Source organism: Acomys russatus, chromosome 13, assembly GCF_903995435.1.
Source record: "Acomys russatus chromosome 13, mAcoRus1.1, whole genome shotgun sequence".
Classification (NCBI taxonomy): domain Eukaryota; kingdom Metazoa; phylum Chordata; class Mammalia; order Rodentia; family Muridae; genus Acomys; species Acomys russatus.
In genome coordinates this window covers 19,224,423-19,246,823 of record NC_067149.1, presented here as the reverse complement: position 1 = coordinate 19,246,823, position 22,401 = coordinate 19,224,423, and the positions used below count along the sequence as shown (strand labels likewise).

The 22,401-nt window shown below is 50.6% G+C and overlaps 1 protein-coding gene across 1 annotated transcript in view; it reads left to right on the top strand.

The window, feature by feature from the left end:
• Nup210 (nucleoporin 210) overlaps positions 1–22,401 on the top strand; it is a 90,309-nt gene that overhangs the window by 29,390 nt on the left and 38,518 nt on the right. The window contains exons 7-16 of the mRNA XM_051154908.1: positions 3,472–3,630; positions 4,173–4,241; positions 5,809–5,915; positions 6,636–6,776; positions 7,951–8,088; positions 9,993–10,148; positions 10,958–11,156; positions 15,021–15,166; positions 17,552–17,773; positions 19,044–19,217. Coding sequence (XP_051010865.1) covers positions 3,472–3,630; positions 4,173–4,241; positions 5,809–5,915; positions 6,636–6,776; positions 7,951–8,088; positions 9,993–10,148; positions 10,958–11,156; positions 15,021–15,166; positions 17,552–17,773; positions 19,044–19,217 — 1,511 coding nt within the window. The remainder of the gene's footprint in view (positions 1–3,471; positions 3,631–4,172; positions 4,242–5,808; positions 5,916–6,635; positions 6,777–7,950; positions 8,089–9,992; positions 10,149–10,957; positions 11,157–15,020; positions 15,167–17,551; positions 17,774–19,043; positions 19,218–22,401) is intronic.

The window sequence follows — 22,401 nt, the reverse complement described above, 5'->3', positions numbered from 1 at the left end:
CAATAAAGAAAGCTGTTTCACTGAAAACTGTCTCCAGAGAAGGCTGTTTCTCCCACACTCATGCCCACTGAGATCCATTCCCTCCAGTCCAGCCCAATGTGCAAAGGTGCCTGGATACCCTGACGGGAAAACCAGACCTGGCCTGCATGTATGTGCTCCACATGTGTTTCTGTCGCCTGCAGAGGGCAGAAGAGGACATTAGATCCCTTAGAACTGGTGTCATGGATGGTGTGAGCCTCCATGTAGGTGCTGGGGATAAATCTAACAAGTGCTTTTAACCACCTCTCTTGCCCCAGAACCCCCTAATCTTATATATATATATATAGTGTTTTATCTTTGTACTGCTGTGTGCCTGGTACCTATGGAGGCCAGAAGAGGTTCTCAGAGCCCATGGAACTGGGGTTGCAGATAGTTGTGAGCTACCGTATGATTGCTGAGAATTGAAACTGGGTCTTTTGGAGGAGTGCACAGTGCTCTTAACCTCTGAGCCACCCCCCTCTCTTTCTGTGTGTGTGTATGTGCATGTGTGTGTGTATGTGTGTGTGTGTGTTAGCAGAATGCCTTTTCTGCACTGTGTACTTTTGTGGTGCTTCTACGTGAACATTTGAAGCACACGCTCGTGAGCCGTGTGTTTCCCTATGCCGTGCTCCTGTGTTCGGCACTTTTACGGGATTTCTGATACCAAAAGAGTTTGAGGTTCTGTTGAAAGCTCTGGCAGTCTTTTCTTACAGTTCAATGCTGATGCTGGCTCCTGTCATGTCACTTACAACAGGAAGTTTTCTTGCATTTTAGCATCTGGTGTCTTGCTCTATTGCTCAGGTTGACCTTGATCCTGAGTTTCAGTGAAACTTACCCACCTCTTTATTTGACTTGTTGCTATTAGTGATGCCAGTGTGCCAATAATATTTCCTCATCTCCCTGGCTGGTCTCCACTGGGCCACTCACTTAGGTCTGGGTCTTCTGCTATACACTAAAACCCAAATCCATACCCTAGCTTGGAGATTTTCTCAGGTTTGTTCATGCAGCACCCAAGAACACCAGGCTGTTGCAGTTCTCCAGCATTCTCTAGAAGGTCCTCAAACAGTAGCCATGTCCCGCCACTCCTCAAGGGAAGTCCACAGCTTTGTCATTGTCCTGGCTAGGGGTTTGCCAACATTATAGTAGCTAGTCCCATCTGGGAAGAGGGGACCTCAATTGGGAAGACAACTCCGTCAGACTGGCGTACACAAGAGATGCAGAAGGTAGGCAAGGTGCCTCTTTCCCCAAATCCCCTTAGGATCCTTCTCTGGCCATATTTTATTCCAGGACAAGAAGTGGTCCATGGCTACAGCTCTGCTGATAGTGAGTGGGTGGCCGCCTAGCACATGCTAAGGGTACAGGGGAGGGAAGTTAACGCGCCTAGGCTTGGGGTCAAGGGGTGCTGGTCTGCTCCTAACTAGCTATAGGACCATATCTTAGTCTCTAATCTGTTAGACAAAATACTCCAGGCTGCTCCTGTTGTTCAGCTCTGCCTTTTGTTTGCAGCTCCTTGGCTGCTTCTCCTCAAGGCAGGTGGATCATGATATGGCACGATGTGCATCAGGAGGAGATTACATGGTAAGAGAGGAAGCCAAGAGTTCATGAGCCAGGCTTGCTCTTTTATAACATTCCGCTCTGTCAGGAGCTAACTAGGGTTCTAGACCTGCCTTCAACCCTTTCAAGGCCAGGCCCTAGTGACCTAACCACCTTCCCCGAGGCCACATGTTTTGCATTTTTTTTTAATTAATTTATTTATTTATTCACTTCACTGACTGATCGCAGACCCCTCCCTCTTCTCCTGCCATTCCCTTCCTCATATCCCTTTGCCCCATTCCTCCCTCTTGTTCCCTCAGAGAAGGGGAGGCCCTCCCATGGTACATCAAGTTGTAGCAGAACTAAGCACATCCTCTCCCACTGAGGCCAGACAAGGCAGCCCAACTATGGGAAAGAGATTCAAAGGCAGGCAACAGAGTCAGAGACAACCCCTGCTCCAATTGTTAGGGTACTCACATGAAGAACAAGCTGCATATCTGCTACGTATGTGTAGGGGGCCACGGTCTAGCCCATGCATGCTCTTCTGTTGGTAGGTAAGACTCTGTGAGCTCCCATGGGCTCAAGTTAGTTTACTCTCTAAATCTTCTTGTGTTTGTCCTTGAAGTTTTTAAAATTATGTATTGCTTTGTGAGTGCAGGTGCCTGCTATAGACATAAGTTCCACCGGAGCTAGAGTTGCAGGCAGGAGTGAGCTTCCCAAATGGGCACTGGGTATTGAACTCAGTTCCTCTGCATTCTTAACTCCTGAGCCACCTCTCCAGCCCTCAATCACCTACCCCCCTGCCCCCCGCCACTCTCTCTGTCTTGCTCTCCCGCTCTCATTCGTTCTCTGTCTCTGTCTCTGTCTCTGTCTCTCTCTCGGCATGTGAGCATGGGGATATATCTACCGCTGGTTTAAGAACAACCTCAGTGTTGGTCTTTGTTGTCCCCTTTGGTTAAAACAGCGGCTTTCGTTGTTCACTGTTAAATACGGCAGGCTAGCCAACGTGCAAGCTTCTGGGGATTGACCTGTCTCTCAACTTGCCATAGGAATGCTGGGATTGCAAACACATGCCTCTGCTCCTAGCCTTGTGTTGGTGCTTGGTCCTGAACACCCATCCTCATCCTTACTCAGCAAGTGCTTTACACACTGAGCCATCTCTCCAGCCCCAGGCCACACCTTTTGTCTTGCTGAGGGGGGATATGTTTTCTGGCACATGAAGTTTGGGTTCTCAGTCAAAGCAGTGGAAGTCATGGTAGACCGTGAGCTAGCTTCTCACGTGACTTGCTTGGCTCAGTCTGAAGTAGGGGTGTCCGTAGTCCTTATTCCTGGGGTTGTTGAGAGATGAGATGAAGGAAGTTGGCCATGAGATACCTAAGCAAGACCAGGGCACCTTCACCTTCATTGAGTCAGCTCTCACGTTTCCCTTTTCTGGGAATTGAACTCATGTCTAACAGCTGTCATTCAAACAAAAGCGCGATGTTCTCTGCCCCAATGGGGAAGATGGTGGATTTCCCAGAACCTGTGATTTCCCGGGGAATTGTTCTGTGTCCTGGGCTCTTGTTGGGAATGTTTTTTTATTTTGTTTTGTTTTGTTTTAACACAAAACAGACACAGGGGGAGCACACTGAGTGGTCAGGACTTGAGTCATTCCTTGCCATGGTAAGCTGAGCATCTGAAACTCAGTAGGAGACCATTGGCTACAGCTTTTTTAGTAAAACTAGTGAGAACCCCACTGGGGCAGAGAGAGGGAAGAGCTTACTCACTTCAGGGAATGGTCAGACGCCAGCCAATGCTAGCATTCTTCAAGCAGCTGTCTTGCCAGCAGGCCTCAAGAGTCGGGGCTGGAGATGGCTGCAGTGGTATGCAGCACTTCACACCTTCACTGCCCCCCCCCTTTCTTGTCTTCTTCACATCCAGAACTCTCAATGCCCTCTGATCAATATGAGCTGCAGCTTCACAACAGCATCCCAGATCCTCAGGGAGACCCTGCCCGTCCTGTGGCCATCCTGACACAAGACACATCAAGAGTCACTGCCATGCAAATGGGACAGAGCAACCTGGTCCTGGGCCACAGGAATATCCTCCGCTCTGGCACCGTGTCATGCCGGCTGCTTTGAAGCCAAGTTGTTTTTCTCCCTTAAAGCCAGCAAGGACTAAAAATAGCACTGTTTTCCCCATCTGTCTGAAACTCAGAAAGAACCTAAATAGCAACCCGCTGAGTGGAATTGCTCACCTCTGTGGGTGACTCACAGAGATTCCCAGAGACAGGAGTCTGTGGCAGAGGCACACGTCATTCCAGGCCTCTGGAAGCTTCTCAGCAACCACAGCCCCCTCTCAGGGGCCCTGGCAGAGGCTGTGTGAATACTGGCGCATGGGTTGTCGATAACCCAAGATTGATTGTATGCCAATTGGTCCCTAGGGTCCCTTGCAGAGACGGTAAATGGTACAGTAAGGGTCTTGACTCACCAGCATCTTTGCTCTAAGTGGCCTAAGCCAGGGGCTCTTCACCCACCTCTGCACATGATGTCTGCATGATACTCAAGCCATATGAGTCAGGCAGGAGTCGCAGCTGCTTACGTTTTTGTACCTTATGTTTTGTACCTTAATTAAGAATTCAGGTATCCGCATGCAAGGAGCTTCCAGGCTGCCCAACAGCACCATCTATGTGGTAGAAGCTGGGTACCTAGGTAAGTGTGGCCCTCTGGGGTTTCTTAGACATTGATTGCTTGTGACTCCATCAATTCAAGAAGTCAAAAAGTAAAAGTAAGAGCTGAGGTTCACTTCAGCAATATATTTCTTAGCTAATATGAGAATGGCCCTGAGTTCTATCCCTGGGACCAACAAGCATGAACAAACCCACAGAACTGAAGAGGTACGGCAGCTTTCACACCGGCCACAGCCTCTGTCTGCCAGGCTCAGCACCATCAGTCCTCAGCCCTAGCATCATATAGACATGACTGTGGCTATGGACCTGTCAAGGTTGGGGACCCTGTGCTTAGCCGAGTTACTGAGCATCTTTAGGTTGACATGACACTTGGCAGTGTGCCTCAGCAGGGTAGAAGGAGGCATCAGAGAGAGGAGGGAACTGCCTGTAGCAGGAAAAGACTCTGAGGCCCAGGCAGATCTGGGAGCTGCAGTGATAGGAAGCACCGAGACCCTTGGGATGTACGAGCCATGGGAGTCACCAAGGCAGCATTTCCTGGGGTCTGAGGCAACTCACCTGTGGACCACACTGCCAGAGTTCAGTCCAGAAAGCAGTGGCCAACCTTAAGATCCTCTTGTCAGGGAAGAGCTTCTTGTGGTGCAGCACCCAGTTGACAAGCAGCAACCCCAGGGAGGGTGACGCTTTGTGTCTCAGCAGCATCCTTTGCCTGATTGGCCTATGATTAGACTTAGCTTCACAGAAAAGGCTGGTACAAACAGGTGGCAAGAACATGGTGGGAGTCAACACCAGGGCAGATGAGAGCCTTCTGGAGGCTTCCTGTAAGACAGGTGCTGTGTCAGACAACTTATGTGCTGGGAAGGGCACCCTGGTAGCGGGGCTGGCTTAGCTGGAGTTATGGAGATGAGAAAAAATGGCACCCTGGGAATAGAAGTAGTGAGTGTGGCATCCTGTGTGGGAAAAGGGCTAGCTCAGTACCCTCAGAGCCCAGGTCCAGACACACCTGTCCAGAGCTCTCAAATGCTTTAGCTTGGGATTCAAAACCTGTTCTAGCTTCAGGCTAGACCTGCCATGCCTGAGAGCTTAGACCTCCTGTGGCTACAGGCGAGACACAGCACCACCACAGGCACACAAGCTTCAGCCTCAGAGTCTAGAGTGCCATGGTCTGTAGTGGACCACCAGTGTGGCCTTGGGCTGGACTTGTATTGGCCAATGGCTGGACCAGATGAGGATTCAGAATCTAGGTGAGGTATGGCCACTGAAGCCTCAAACATACTGGGAAGTCAGCCTCAGAGCTTACATCTGCTGAGGGTCAGATTCTAATGAGTCCATGATGAGTCTATGAGCGTTTAGAGTGGGTATGTTCAGTGTTGGGGCCAGGAATCAGAAAGATCAGGTGTGGTTCTCTAGGTCAGGAATAATGATGCCCATCAGGCTCCATACTCCATATATCCCCCTCATCCAGGCCTTGTCCAAGGAGGGGCCTGGTGAACATTCTGGGCCCTTCTACGTGGGTAAGTGTGTGTGTAGTGCTTGGCCTCAGCCCTGCCGTCCTTGTGACCTGCATGCTGAACCCCTACTTCCTGTTCTAGGGTTCACAGTCCACCCTGGTGACAGATGGGTGCTTGAGACTGGACGTCTATATGCAATCACCATCGAAGTGTTTGATAGGTCCAGCAACAAGGTCTACCTATCTGATGTGAGTGCCTGCTGGGGTTCTGATGGTGGTGGTGGGGATCATGTGAGATCAAGAGCAGCCAAAGCCACAGGGTCCACATATAGGCAGACCAAAGCTTCCTGCCATACTCCTAGGGCTGTGGAGATAATGTCAGGGGACCCCTGAAGCACTTCAAGACCCTGTTAGGTTGTGAGTTTGCATTATCTCCTCATGCAGGGTTTGGGGGTAGATACCCAGGCACAGGGCCTGTGGAGTGAGTGTGTGTGTATGAGGGGGGGTTCTCTCTGAGCACTGGCCTCCTTGTTTCTTACATGGTGTCCCTGAGGCTGACAGTCCATTTTGCTTTGGAGAGGATCAGGTGTCAGGTATACCCTCTGTTTTCAAGAAGCTTTCAGGTGACCAAGGCTGCCATGTTTGAAGCCGGTTTTCGGGAACTCAGTTCTCTTTTATATTCACTGGTTCCTTCTTGCAACTCCAGCACCTGGGAGAGTGACAGTAAGCTACCAGCTGCCCTGAGCATCACACACCCAGCTAGAATGGCGATGCTGGGTCTTGGAGCCTGACTGTGCTGTGTGGGGAGGAGTCAGAGCCCTGAAGCCTCATTCCTGCTTTGTTTGAGAGGCATCGGGGCCACAAAGGCTCTCTCAGCGTGGCCCAGCTGCCATTTTGGAGCTCTTGCCATCACTTGATGTCACAATTGCTTTTTTAGAAGCTCCCCTTACCCATCGTTTGCCTTTCTAGAACATCCAAATTGAAGCTGTGCTTCCTGGTGAGTTTTTTGAGGTCCTGTCGTCTTCCCAGAATGGGTCTTACCATCACGTCAGAGCAATCCAGAGTGGCCAGACTACTATCAGTGCAACCCTCACCTCTGTGGTGGACCAGGTGAGCTGACGTCCTAGGCTCTGAGCGCCCATAACTCAACTCTGAGGATGGAAATGTCAATCGGAGGGTACTTTGGCCCCAGGACCCACCTGCTGCCACTCCTCTAGTACCTAAGGAGACTGTCTTAGTTAGGGTTTCTATTGCTGTGAAGAGACACCATGACCATGGCAACTCTTACATAGGAAAGTATTTAACTGGGGCTGGCTCACAGTTTTGGAGGATTAGTCTGTTACTGTCGTGGTGGGCAGTGTGGTGGCACGCAGGCAGACATGGTGCTGGAGAAGTAGCTGAGGCTTCTACATCCAGATCCTCAGGCAGCTGGGACAGAGAGTGTCACTGGGCCTGGCTTGTGCATTTGAAGCCTCAGAGCCCACCCCTAGTGACACGTCTCCTCCAACAAGGCCACACCTTCTAATAGTGCCTCTCCCTATGAGCCTACGGGGGCCATTTCCATTCAAACCACTGTAGATAGAGACTTTATTGCTTTGGGCTTGAGCTCGAGATGCTCTTGACTGTCCAGAACCTGTGGGCGTAGGAGATCCTCCTGTTGCCACAGGCTTCCTCTTCCACCACCCTATACCCATCCCTATAAAAGTGGTCTGCGTCTTCTAAGATGAAGTACAGAATTTGTTTGGGGGCAAGGAGGCCCACCGGCACCCCATTAACTGTTTTGCCTGCTTGAGTCTTCCAGCTTTTGTTTTTGTCTTGTGCTGAAAGACCTCCTCATCCCTAGTAGGGAGCAGTATCTCACCAGTTGGCACAGTGTCGAAGGTGTTCCCCTGTCTCACGCAAGCCCTCCTGACCTGTGAGGGATAGCATGTGGAGAGACAGGAAAGGCCTGTGCCCCAGACAGTGGTGATGCATCATCACCTGCACTGCAGCTCTGGGTTTGGGGTGAGATGCTCCAGGCTTTAGTTTCCTTATCTACAAAGTGAGGACAGCCCCATCCATCCTGTGAAGGACACCCAAGTACTCAAATGGAAGTTACACAAATGGTCATTAAAGATCTATAGCAAGCCACCTCGACCAAGCCTGCTGGGTTTTGTCCATATTCTCAGGAGCACAAAGCTACCTTTTGGCCTGGTCCTCAGCGAGGGGCAGGGTCTGGGTGACAGGAAAATAACGTGTGATAATATGGTTGTCATGGTAACATGCAGCAATCTCATCCTTATAGGATGGAGGGGTCCATGTGCTTCAGGTACCTGTGTGGAACCAGCAAGAAGTGGACATTCATATCCCCATCACACTCTATCCCGGCATCCTGACATTTCCATGGCAACCAAAGACAGGAGCCTATCAGTATACCATAAAGGTAGGTGAGATGCTTTCTTTGGGGGTTTTTCCTTGACAATGGCTGTTTTTTTAATGACAGGATCTAAACTATGTAGGTCTGACTAGATTGGCTTAGAATGAACTTACCTGCTGTCTCCATCTGTGTAGTGCTGAGACAGGGGTTTGCCACGTCTGGCTATCCTCTTGTCTTCAGTTTTATTCTCAAGAGGTAAAAGACAGTTTTAGAAGAGGCAAGCCTATGATTTTCATGATTTCTGAGGTGTCCATCATAGCAGTGCAACTAACAAGATAAAAAGTCCCATAGTAACTGTCCCAGTTAGTTTGTTTGTTTTGTTTTTTGTCAAGTTAGGTTGGGGTCATATGAGAAGAGGTAGCCAGATTGGCCTGTGAGTAAGGCTTTGGTACATTTTCTTGATTGATGACTGAGCCACTGGGCAGGTAGTCCTGAGGTGCATAAGGAAGCAAACTGAGTAGAGCACAGTGATGCACTTCCTCTAATCCCAGCACTCAGGAAGCAGAGGTAGGCGGATTTCTGAGAAGTCAAGGCCAGTCTGGTCTATTTAAGGAGTTCCAAGACAGCCAGGGCTGCATTGAGAGATCCTGTCTCAAAACAAACAAACAAGTAAGTAGAAAGGAAAAAGAAAAGAATTAGCCAGGGTAGCAAGTAAGTAAGCAGCATTTCCCTGCCTCTGCATCAACCCTTGCTTCCAGTTTCCTGCCTTGCTTGAGCTCCTGCCCTGACTTCCCTCAGTGATGGACTGTACCTGGAAGTATAGGATGAAGTCAGTCCTTTCTTCCCCAGGCTGCTTTTGGTCCTGGTGTTTGTCACAGCCACAGAGAGCAATCAAGGGCAGTAACTGCAACACAGAAGTGGAATCTAGGCCTGAGTTCTGCTTAGCAGTCTTTTTTCTAAAAGATACTATTCTTGAAAGTAATGTAAATACAATTATAGGAAAAACTGAAATCAAGTGGAAACACCACCCTCCCTACCACATGCCTAGCATTAGTGTCCCTCGATGCTCCCAATTCCACATGGTGGTGGTTGTCTGGGACTGCCCTTGGCTAGGGCTCAAGCCTCAGCCATCAGCCTGGTCCCATCACTCCTGTGGTCCACTTGCAGAAACAATGACAGGTGTCCTGTCTGCGCTGGCACCTGCATACTAAAGTATGTCTTGACTGAGGGTTACAGACTGATCCCTGACCTCAAAGAGTGCCTTCATTCATTCCCTGAAGATGGTTAGGAGCAGGCAGAGCTGTGTGCTGGGTGTGCTCCTATCAGCTCGAGAGCAGAATTATGCAGGTGGCTCCATGACCAAAGTGGTTTCTGCCCAGCTCTGGGCTGTGGGAGGTGACACTATCATAGCTGTGTATTTGTGTGTCAGTCCCCAAGGTCCCTAGAATAGGAGGATTGAAAACGAGATAGGATGGAGAAAGTTAAGGCCAAAAGGGAAACCCTGAGGAAGTGTGGGCCTGTGCCACATTTTTCCATGGGCAGGACTTTGCCTATGTGGGTAGGTGTAATTTTCAGTGTATGAAAATGTGTGTACGTGGTATGTTAACGTGAGTGTGAGCCCATGAGAGAGAGGTCAGTTTACAGTGTGACTGTGAATATGAATGTAGGAGTCAGATGTGACTGAGTGTAAGGAGACTTAAGCAGAAGGTGAGCGTCAACAGGTGTGTGAATGTGTGGCAGTAGGGATTTGTGAGCAGACTGTGTGTGTGTGTGGGGGGGTTAGGCAGCTAACACCTAGAATTTGAATAGATGAGCTTATTTGTGTGGTAATGAGTGAATGAGAGAAAGAGAGAGAGAGGGAGAAAGAGTGGGGGAGAGAGAGAGAGAGAGAGCGCACTTGCCTCAACCCTGTATTTTCCAGGCAGGGAGAGGCAAGACACTGACAGATCCCATGGTCATTTTCTCCCTAGGCCCATGGGGGCAGTGGGAACTTCAGCTGGTCTTCGTCGAGCTCCATGGTTGCCACAGTCACCGTCAAGGGTGTCATGACCACAGGCAGTGACACTGGACTCAGTGTGATCCAGGCACATGATGTTCAGAACCCTCTCCATGTTGGTGAGATGAAGGTAAGATGGTGACAGGACATCTGGTGGAGAGGCTCAAGGCAGCGCTCAGGCCTTGTTCAGAGCTCTTATTCCTCAGTCGTTGTGCTATGTGGGGGATTGATGGGTGCAGCCCAGCTCTGACCCCAAGGAGTCGGGCCCCACAATAAGGATGACAGAGTACCGCACACCAGACAGTGGCAGAGCAGAGGACGAGGGCTTCCTGGCTCCCAGCAGGCTCCTCTTCCCCTTGCTCCCGGTTAAGGTGCAAGTTCAGGTGCCTGTTACTGGTTCTGGAATGGGATCCTGACTGGTTAGCAGGCGGAGTTGCTCCCTACAGCTGAGCTCCCCTTCTTACTTTTCTTACGTTATTAGGATGTGGGTTTTTAGTGGGATCCGCACACATATGCTGAACATAGGTCTATCCTCAGTTACACAGATACAGGTGTATCTACTGGGCCTGACAGAGGAAGTGCGACTGGCCCATCAGTTGTGAGTCCCTTGCCCCAGTCCCTTCCTCCTCTGTAACTGGGACACATTTCATCACAGGTCAGGAGGCAGCGTGTGCCCCAGTTAGGACTGACCGCGTGGCTACATGGAACATGGTGGGGGGCTCCCGCCAGCTGTGCTTTGTTGCCAGTCAGCAGATGGAGACTGGGATTACCTTTCTGATGGGGAGGAGAGGGCTGGGAGAGAATCCCTGCTGCTACCCCACCCTTCCCAGACAGTGGCCTTGTCCCACCCGCTGTAGTACTTCGTAAGGACCAGCAGCCCAGCGAGCGAGCCTTCCTCCTGTGGAGGCTGATGGGCCCGGGCCTCCTCTCTTCTTCTAGGTGTATGTGATTGAGCCCAGCAGCATGGAGTTTGCCCCGTGCCAGGTGGAGGCTCGAGTGGGTCACACCCTGGAGTTGCCCCTGATAATCAGTGGCTTCATGCCTGGTGGAGCCAATGAGGTGGTCACCCTAAGCGACTGCTCCCACTTTGACCTGGTGGTGGAGGTGGAGAACCAGGGTGTGTTCCAGCCGTTACCAGGTAAACCATTAGTCGAATGGGGTCCCGAATGGTGTGTGTTCTCTGTGGGCATGGGGGAGGGGGTGGGTTGGGGGGGGGGGGGGGGAGGCACAACATGTCTATTCTGACACCTGCCTATGTTACCTTTGACAAACCATCTCTGTGTTCTGTGTCTCTTCCATGCCTGAGTGGAATCTCCTGTTCACAGTCATATTTCTTGAAATGCAACAGGTGCTCAGACTATAATGTGTACATGAGGTTTTGATTAGTTCAGTCATAATGCCTGTGACAGGCCCAGGCTACCCTTGAGTACATCCTTCTCAGCCTCCCCCGTCTTGGGGTAGAATTGGTGGTGACTGTGACAGTGTCAGCCTGTATGTGTGGGGCAAGCAGTTTGCCTGGCTGACCTCATTTAGACTGTACACCTGTAACAGGAGGAGCTGCTGGTGGGCCAGTGAAGACCCTGGCACAGCTTAGTTGCTTATGGCCACATGTGGCCTATGAAGAGATGGGGCACAGAGCTGCAGCTCCAGTTCTGTGAGTTGTGACCTCTCAGAGGTATAGATCCAGGCAGGGTGAGGATTAGCTCAGATTTGCAGGCTGTAGGCAGGTGTTGGCAAGAACAGAGACAGCGTTCAGTGAGTGGGTGTGCCCATGTCCCAAAGGTGGGCATTCTGCCAGGGCCTGTCACATGGTGAGCCTAGAATGTCAGGACTATTCCATCACAGAGGGCTCAAGTCTAGAGGCAGAGAGGGGTGTGAGCCTCTAATGGCACAGGTGCTTCCCAGGTAGCTGTGTGTCCCCTGTGGTTGTGATGACATCCAGAGCTACACAGAGTAGGAGGCTGTCTCTGAAAAGTGCCCAAACAAAGTCACTGGCTGGTGGCCTTGGAAAATCCAGTGTTTCCACATGTTAGCTATTGTGGATGGAAGAAGTGGCACTGAGGGAGAGGGACGGCTAACAGCCAGAGATGGACCACCCCTGTACTGGCCCCATGCCCATCCCACAGGGCATCTGTAGAGCTCTACTCTGTCATTAGGGGCTAGTACACAAGTAATTCAACAGCCCCAGGGCTGATATGCTTCTTCACTTACTTCACTTACTGTTCAACCTCTTCCAGCCTTGGGTTCTCCATGCGTTACAGGGAACAGGTACAAGAGCCTCTGCATCCCGTGAGGGCTGCAGGTGGACCTCCCTCTCAACATCCCAAGGATTTTTTTAAGGAGTCAGCAGCCAAAACAAATCCTATGTGGTCAAATTTTTCCTTAAAAAGTGCTGGGTTCTCCCTCATTGTACAGGGTGTAGGACTTATCTTAGAACTTTTACTTTGGGTCAGAGCCCACAGGTGCCCATGGGAATCTCTGGGACTCTGCAGAAGGAGCACAGATATATGTGTGAGGGCCACCCTAGCGCACACACGACCCATGGGGCAGATAGAGTGCTCAGGATAAGTTAGTACTGTCTACCCCTCCAACCCAGGGTACGTGTAACAGGACTTTGAGGAAGGGACCGTATTAGGTTCCCTATTGGGCAAAAATAACTATAGAGTGGGGCAAGTATTTGTCGATCATTTCCTAGTAAGAGGTTAAGATCTTGAATATGTAAAGAACATCTGTGTGTCAACAATAAAACAGATACATGACTGAATAAAGCACAAAGGACTTGAGCAGTTATTTCTGTGAATGTTACATGTGGTAGTCACTCCTGTAGGAAGAGATGCCCACCGTCATCAGTCATCACAGAAATTCAAAGCAAAACCACCAGGAAAGGGCTAGAGAGCTGGCTCAGTGGTTAAGAGCACATGCTGCTCTTTTAGAGGACCAACATTTGTTTCCCAGTACCCACCTCACCCCAGTTCTGGGGGATCCAGTGCCCTCTTTTGGCCTCCATCGGCATCACCTCCATGTATGCACATTCCACTCATACAGTTAAAAAATAAATCTCAGAGAAGAAACACAACAAAAAGTACACTCGTTGGGGCAACTACTATTACAGCAACAGAAAACATTAGGTTGTGAGGAAACAAGAATTGATGCTCTATTGGAGCATATTAAAGGCAGATACTGTAGAAAACAGGATGATGGGCTCTTGAAAACCATAAACGGAATCATCGCATGACTCAGGAAGTCCATTTCTAGACAGACCTAAGGTTACTGAAAGTGCAAACGCAAAGACGTCTTTTGTCAGCCTATAGCAGCAGTATTCACATGTGTGGGCAGCTCAGGAGCCCATCAGTAGAGGAGTGGGCACAGGGCAGGTTCAGTTCTAGGAAGGAAGGAAGCTCTGACGTGGTGCCACACTGAGAAGCCTTGAGGACATTGTGCCACGTGAACTAAGCCGGGTCAGGAGGATAAGTGCTATGTGTGCTTCCACTTAAGTGAGCTGCTTACAGCAGACAAGCTCATAGAGACAGAATAGTGGGTGCCAGGATGGAGACATTAACACTAGACATTTTAGCTTTGCAACTCAAAGGGTCTGAGTGGCAGCTGGTGATGGGACCTGTACAACCCTGTGGCCTGTGACATGTGACAGTACGTAAGAAAATTGAGGTGGATTTTTTTTTAAGACCAGGTCTCACTATTAGTCTCTGAACAGCCTAGAAGTCACTATGTAGAGCAGGCTGACCTTGAACTCAGAGATCTGCTTGCTGCCTCTGCCTCCAGACTGCCAGGATTAAAAGCCTGCGCCACCGCGACTGCCCAACCCCACTCCCTTGATTTGAGAAGTTTATATGTTGTGTGTTTCACCATAATTCAGATTTGTTCTAGTTTGCTTTTCTGTTGCTGTGATAAATACTATGACCAAAAGTAGCCTGGGGAAGGAAAGGGCTTATGTGGCTTACAGTTTACAGTCCGTCATTGAGGGAAGCCATGGGAGGAACCTGGAGGCAGCAACCAAAGCAACCATGCTTCTTACTGGCTTGCTCAGCCTACTTTCTTATACAGCCCAGGCTACTTGCTCAGGCTTGGTACCACTCACAGTGGGCTGGGCCCTCCTACATCAGTAACTAACCAAGAAAATGCCCCAACAGACTTGCTCGACTTGTCCTCAGGCCAACCTGGTGGAGGCAGTCTCTTAAGTGAGTTTCCCTCTTCCCAGAGCAACTAATTTGTATCAAGCTGACAAAAGCAAACCTGCCACGACATTAATACATTTCTTGTAAACTTAGTTAAAATTTGACATAAAATGATTGCACAGACGAAAAGCAGCTGCTAGCAGGCACACTGGGAGAGACACTTCACTGCACACACGCATGCCTGCCTGCCACTGGTCCCCTTCCTCTGGACACAGCCAGAAGAAATGCGGGGGTCCACGTTGGTCCTGTGTAACACAGCCCAAGCTGGAAGCACCTGGAATGTTCATGAAGAAATCCTAGTGTGCATTCATCCCCACAGCACAACAGCGTGCAGAAATAAAGGAAAGGCTGCCTGACCACAAAGAGTCTGAGGACTCTGGGGTGGGCGTGGCTGACCAACGCAGCCCACGCGCCCCGCCCCTATTTATTTGGCAGCACAGTGAGGGGCTTGGAGACCAGAAGAGGCCTCTAGGGGAGGCTAGACTGGCTGTCTCTTGACCTGGATGTGTTGAGCACATGGGAGAGATGGGAAGTCATTTCCAGTTGTATGTGTACCAGCTCTCTGTGTATGGATTATACTTTAATTTGCTTTTGTTTGGTTGGTTTTTGTGGTGCTGGAGATGGTACCCAGAGCCTTCTTTGTGCTAGGCAACCGGTTTAGCATTGAGGTACAACTATAGCCCCTGGGAGATTTAAATCATAACAAAATCAAGTGTATGCAAAGTCTAGAATGAAAAGGGGCCCTTGGCCTGCCATGTCTTTCCCTTGAAGAACAAGTTCACGTTAACATCTGGGATGTTTTGGTGCAGGGAGGCTGCTGCCGGGGCCTGAGCACTGCAGTGGGGTCAAGGTGAGAGCTGATGCCCAGGGGTCCACCACGCTGCTTGTGAGCTACACTCATGGCCATGTGCACTTGGATGCGAAGATCACTCTCGCTGCCTACCTGCCCCTCAAGGTGCGTTGTGCCTGCCCTTTGTCGTCTGTCCTGTCCTGTCCTGACCTTCTCTTGAATGTTCCCGGAGGGTAGGTGAGGGTAGCCTCCCTCCGTAGATCCTGTACTGGCATTTGTTTTGTTTTATTTTGTTTTGCCAACTTAACAAAGAGCTAGGGCCATGTAGAAAGAAGGAAACTCAGTTAGGGAAATGCCCCAATCAGATTGGTTTGTATGCAAGTTAGTGGGGTACTTTGGGGAATACTGATGTGGGTAGTCCTGGTTTGTATAAAAAGCAGAGTGAGCAAACCGCAGAAAGGTTGGTCTCCAAGGTCTCTGCTTCAGTTCCTGACTCCAGGTTCCTACCCTACCCTTCATGATGGACTGTGACTGGGACCTGTAAGCCAAGTAAACCCTTCCCTCTTCAACTTGATTTTGGTCATGGCATTTATCACAGCAATAGAAAGCAAACTAGAACAGATCCCAAGTGCAGTGATTGGTGCCTGTGGGCAGGCCCCGAGTCCCTTAGCACCTCAGCCGCCCTAGTCTATAAGAACAGATGGGAGCTTTCTGTCAAAATCTCTGTGAGTTTTCCCTTTGCTTGCTGGAGACTTGAGGGCCTTGTCTTACTTACCGACTCACTGTTTGCTTCAGTGAACGTTGAGAGCCGGCAGTGTGCTGAGCACTGTTCTTTGCCAAGTACAAAGTTGTCCTAGATACTTGTGCCAGGTGCCTCTGTACGCTGGTGAAGATAAAGCCATAAATCTAGGTGTGGTGATGTACACCTGTAAGCCCAGCACTCAGGTGCCTGAGGCAGGAGGATCTTGAGTTCCATGCCAGGTGTCGATAAAAAAAAAAAAAAGGAAAGCAAAAGATAAAAGAAAAGAAAACATGGGGCTAGAGAGATAGCTCAGCGGTTAGGAGCACAGGCTGCTCTTCCAGAGGTTCTGAGTTCAATCTCCAGCAAACACATGGCATCTCACAGCCATCTATAATGTGATCTGATGCCCTCTTCTGGCCTGCTGGCATTCATGCAGACAGAGCCCTCATATACAACCATTCAATCAGTCAATCATCAATCAGTTTTTAAAAAGAGAAGAGAACAGTCCAAATGACAGGAAAACAAAAGGAAAGTGAGGAGAGCTGTGGAGCACAAAGGGCAGTGATCTGGCCAGGAGCACTTGAAGCCCGTGCTTTCCCTGTCTACAGCTATGCTTCCCGTGAGAGCTGTCTTATGCCCCACGCCCCACCAGCATTCTGCACTGAAGAGCAAGCCTTGAGCATGCCAGGAAAGTACATGACAAAATCCTCAAACCTTTTTATTTTTATTTTGAAATGGGTTTGCTACATAGCCCAGGCCAGCCTTAAGCTCAAAACGCCTCCTACCTTTGCTTCCTAAATAGCAGGGATTACAGGCCTATAACTCTACACTAGCTGGTTTCTGTTTAAAAAACCAAACCAAACCATGTGTGTGTGTGTGTGTGTGTGTGTGTGTGTGTGTGTGAGAGAGAGAGAGAGAGAGAGAGAGAGAGAGAGAGAGAGAGAGAGAGAGAGAGAGATTGTGTGTGTGTGTGTGTTGGGGGGGGAGCGGTTGTGTGTGTGTGAGTATGTACGTATATGTGGGTGGGGGAGCTGGAGAGATGGCTCCGTGGTTAAAGCTTTGGATGTTCTTCCAGACGACCCAGGTTCAATTCCCAGACTCCACACGGTGTCACTCACAGGTGGTATATAGATATATATGCAGGTAAAATGCTCATAGCACACGATGATGATGATGATGATGATGAGCTGTGTGGTCGGGCTGAACGCATGAGTTTAGTGTTGTGTCCTGCATTCGGCATTTGGCTGGCACCGTGTTAGGACTGTGTGAGGTGCATCATGGCTTCTCAGAAGCCTCTTGATGGCTATCAGTGGCTACCAGCAGGCTCTTAGCTGTGAGGCATGACCACGAAGAGCGTGTTTTTGTTCACCAAGTTGTTTCTCTCCCAATTAGTCTGTGTTAGGATAGATCCCAGGTAGGAATTTCCTGGGTTTTACTTTTTTATTTTATTTTATTTTTTTCTGAGACAAGGTCTTTTTATGTAACCCTGGCTGGCCTAGAACTTACTATGTAGACCAGGCCATCCTTGAACTCATAGAAACCCACCTGCTTCTGGCCCTGCCTCTTGAACGCTGGAATTAAACTCTGCCCCACTGTGCCCAGTATTCCCGTATTCTGCTTGCTCCAGTGACGGCCTAATTCTTCCCAAACCCCTAATTCATGGCAACCCTGTGTGTGCTGCCCACGTGGAGACTGGATTTTAAAGAGGCTTGCCCACTCAAGCAGGAGGACGACCGGACTTCTGCCTGCCTGGCGTTGCCTGGCCCCTCCTCCTAGTGCAATGCTAAGCCTTCCCCTTCTGTCTCCAGGCTGTGGATCCCTCTTCTGTTGCTGTGGTAACTCTGGGCTCCTCAAAAGAGATGCTGTTTGAAGGAGGCCCCAGGCCATGGGTCCTAGAACCTTCTAAATTCTTCCGGAATGTCACTTCTGAAGACACGGGCAGCATCAGCCTGGCTCTCTTGGGTCCTCCAGCGTCCCGAAATTACCAGCAGCACTGGGTCCTTGTGACCTGCCAGGCCTTGGGTGAACAGGTGAGTGGACAGCTGCCCTTAGTTCCACCTTGCCTAATAGGGAGGGAAAGCAGGCAGAACCGTAAACTGAAAAGAGAATGATGCCTGCGTGTCTGCTAGTGAAGAGATCACAGATTCAACTGAAGATGCTCATGCACACCCTGACTGAGCCCTCTGACATCAGCAATCCAAAGCTGACCGCCTTGGTCAAGGCAGGGCATGGAGAAAGACCCCACCACAGGTGCTAGTAGAAGTATAGGAAATATTAAGAACAAGAAAGGCTGGAGGAGCACTGGCTCCTCCTCTAGAGGACCCGGGTTCAATTTCCCAGCACCCACATGGCAGCTCACAACTGTATATAACTCCAGTTCTATGGCACCATGCATTTGGTGCACATATATGCAGGCATTAACCCATACACATAAAATAAACAAATCTTAAAAAAAATAAAAGAACAATAAATGCATACTACCAAATAAATAACAAGACAAAGTGGCAGTGAATTATCTTGGCTTGATTGGGTCATTGGAACTCCTATCACAGCCTATAGAAGTTAGACTCCAGGCAAGGTCCCATTTAAGGCCTTACACACTCCCAGGCCTCTGCGCTCCCTAACTTGTGGTGTCATGAGCAGACAGCCTGCTGAAAGTCAGGAGGTGCCTCCCTCCTCCCGTCTCAGAGCAGACTGCTCTGTCTGTCCCAGCAGTTGTCTGTCAGTGAGGAGTCCGGGGCTGCTCGCTCCCTCTGGTGCAGCTGTCAGCTGTGTGGCACATAAAACCAGGGGCTGCACTTGACTTGAGAGGCCCTACTCTAGCTCCACCCCTGTGCTGTGTGCTGTTGCATAGCACTTGCAGGTGGTGAGTGTGGCCTCTCCCCTGCCTCAGGAGCAAGTAGGCATGGAGTGGGGTGGTTCTGACTGTGTCTCTGGACTCCACTGGGCTTTGTCCTGCATGGTCCCTGTTCTGACCTATTCTTTCACAGTGAGGTCCCTTAACCTTTAGTGTACGGATTCTCGCATCAGTGCCTCACCTTGATGTGTATGAAATCAGCACAGACTCCTCTTTCAAATCTCCAGGACCAGATTCAGCTGTGGGTTTTGTTTTTGTTTTTTGTTTTGGAGGGGGATGTCCTGGGGAACCAGAGGCATCTCCAGACCTGCTTCTTCTCTGAGATGTCTGTAAATGGTACTTGGGGCTGTACAGGCGTTATCACCATCCTGTATATGTTAAGTCTCGGCTCAGAGAGGAGGGCTCTGCGCTCAGGTGTCTGACTGTTCCTCCTGCCCCTCTAGGTCATCGCCCTGTCTGTGGGGAACCGGCCAAGCCTCTCTAACCCCTTCCCTGCTGTGGAGCCCACTGTGGTAAAGTCCGTCTGTGCCCCGCCTTCCAGGCTCACTCTCAGGCCCGTCTATGCCCTCCCACAGCTGGACCTGTCCTGCCCACTGCTGCAGCAGAACAAGCAGGTGGTAAGTATGGCCACTCGTGGGGACGGGGGAGACGTTAGCCTCCTGTATCTGTGGCCTTGATGTTCCAGTAGCTGGGACTCCACGTGCTAGCACCTGGATCTCAACAGCCAAAGCTGTGCTTGGGTGTTTCCAATTGTTCCTTGTGTGGGAGACTCTGGGGCCTATAGAGGTGGGAGAGTCCAGGGGCACAGTTGGTCCTGGGCCTACAGAGACTTACTGATTTTCTACTTTATAGGGTTAGGAAGGTGACACTGCTTGTTAGAAGTCTGTTTGGGGTTTTGATCTTTTCCCAGGCTAGTAATAGGTATTTCATCTTCTCTTAATGCTGTGCACAGTGAACCAGACACAGTTCCACAGTCAGCATCACCACCACAGGGGGAAACTGATGCTCTGAGGAGCTCCGGAGTCCATATATATGGCTTATGGGCAGTCAGTCCCACGTCAGCGTGCCGTCTTTGTGTATTGTCAGCTGATGTCATTGCACATGTGGGTCAGACTGGGTGAGTGGAGTGGCACATTAGGCTGTGTATGGAATGGTCTGTTAGTGTGGGGTGACACAGTAGGCTGTGTATGGAGTGGCCCGTTAGCTCATGATGGGTTCTTTGGAGTGCGACCTCATCCTAAATCCAGGAGCTTCTGCAGTGGCCTGGCAAGATGCAATTCCTCCCAGCCACTTCTGATTATGGGCTCGCTGTTGCCCTCTGCTGGGCACGTGAGGGGCTGGAGAGTCCTTGTGGAGTGTTCTGTGGTTTTGTCTGTTCCCATGGGGTGTTGTCTTTGTGTGTGGTCAGAGTGGCATTGGGAGCCATGAGGAGAAGGGGCATCTGCCAGCATTGCTTAGTCATGGGGCAGGGGATTCCAAAGTGAGTGTCAAGATGGGAAGAAAGTTCCTGGGGCCTTCAAACAGCAACTATGGGGGTCAGACCTACAGGTTGCCTTCCCCAGAAGCCGGGACCCATCCAATCCTCAGCTCTGGAGCGCCATAGCCCAGGGCCCAGAATGTATCCTGCTCAGGGATGTAGGAGAAAGTGGCCTCAGCCCTGAATGGAGGAAAGACGTCATCCCCCATTCCCTCCAGCACATACTTGTCCAGCAGGTCCTCCTGTCCCCTCAGCACCAGGAGGGTGAGGGGGCACCAGGAGACAAGAGGGCCAGAGTAGGAATGCTACAGGGAATTCAGCTGGACGGAGCCAGTACTGCCAGGCAGGGAGGAGGGCCACAGAGGGGTGGCAGGGGGAGCAGGACAAGGAGACGCCAGCCTAGCAGAGTCAGAGGAAAGCCCCAGGGAGGCAAGGCAGTGAGAGCAACAACTCTAGGGTCAGGCCATGGTCTCCAGTATCCCTCCTGTTCACTTGGTGGCTTGGAACTTTCCCCTCTTAGCCTCCTTTACCCATCCCCATAGCCATCTTTGAGGTGGCCTGAGTCAAAGATGCAGCTTTATCCATCTCCAAATGCAGCAACCCCTCCTACGGTCTGTGTTCCCCTGAAACCATCTCAGAGTAGGTACTGCTCACGTCTGTGCACCCAGGCCTCCTGCACACCTGAATGACCCTTCTGATACTGAGTATGTCCACAGCCTTTCCAGCTGTGGGGCAGGTGCTGTCCCTGGTGGGTGAAGGATAGCTTTGAGCCACACCCATCTGTTCAAAGCTTGGTTAGGGGAGCTGCACAGCTGAAATGCCTGGGGCTTGAGGGCCAAACCTTCATATCTCCTGTTGGAGTCAAGCACAGCTGTTTCCCCTGCTGCTGTGGTGTGATCTGTGGGGTGGTTCTGTCTTCTCTGGCCCTTGCTTGTCAACAGAGCTGAGAATAAACACTCCACAGATCCGCACTTATCTCCTCCACTCGCTTTACTTGGGCCAGTAAGGGTGGTGTGGAGTAAGAGGTCCCGCTCTGTACGCTCTCCACTGAACCCACAGGGACCCTGTAGACTATGTACCTTCCTCCTCTCACCAAGGAGGTGGGGTGTGTGTGTCTGTGTGTATGCGCTCAGAGCCCCCACAGTGTCTGCTGCAGAGTGAGTGATCGTCTTTTTCTGGCCTTAGATTGGGGTGCTCAGGGAAAGATTTCTCCATCTTGACTTGGAGACCTGTTGAGATGAAATCCGGAACTTGCTGCCTGCTTCCAGCCTTTTAAGCTCTTTATTGCCACATTATTGCACGTTACAGCACGCACTGTGGTTAATTCCATGCATGTATGTATGTGAGCCCTCAAATCATGACATGGAGCCCTCCCTCTCAAGCATCGATGGTTCCATTGTGTTGGGAGGCTTCAGACTGTTTCCTTGCCGTTCTTTATGTAGTGTATTATTCTGGTACCTGGTTGCCCCCTGTGTACTGCCAAACCCCAGAGCTTACTGCTCCCTGTGTTCCGAGCTGTTTCCCTTCCTCCTGCCCCTCCCCTCTCTTCCCAGCCTCTAGTGACACCCGCTCTACTCTGCTTCTGTGAGATCATTTTAGCTACCACACATGCGTGACAGCCTCTCTCTCTCTCTCTCTCTCTCTTTCTCTCTCTCTGCCTGGTTTGTCTGCAAGGTTTACCTTTTAATTCACATCTGCTTTGTGCAATTGTCCGTGGTAGAGGGAACAGCATTGTGCTAAGTTTGGATCCTCAGGAAACACCTGCCTGCTGGGTCCCCTGCCAGAAGTAACGAACAAGAGTCAGCACAGAAGTTCCACTATGAGCTCAGCACTCATTGGCTTGTTTTCAAGCCCAACCTGCTGCGGGAGACAGCTATTGGTAGTGACAGAGGCCAGTGATGGTGGGTCATGTGACTGGGATGCAAAGTTCAGAGAGCGGCCATTATATGGTCTGGGGTTTCTGCTTAAACCTGCCTGAGGCTTACAGTGGCCTGTGGGACCCTGCTTCTCTGGTCCCTGGCTACTCTTACCAGTGGTTCTATGCCTCTCATGCTTGAATGCCTTGTCATCCCCCTCTCCTGCTATCAGAGCTTGGGGCTTAGATAGGCTGAGCCCTGGGCCTTGGCCCCATGCCCGCCGCCCCCCCCCCCCCACTGCCCCTGCCCTGCCCTCCCTCATTTCTTTATCCAGATTCTCCTTTGTCTTTGGCTTCACTTAAAAATGTACTTGCTTCAGCATACCTGATCGCCCTCCCACTTCCCCTGCTCCCAAGTACCTCCACGGTGACCTATCACTGTAGACTTTGATTGCCTAGTTTAGTCTCT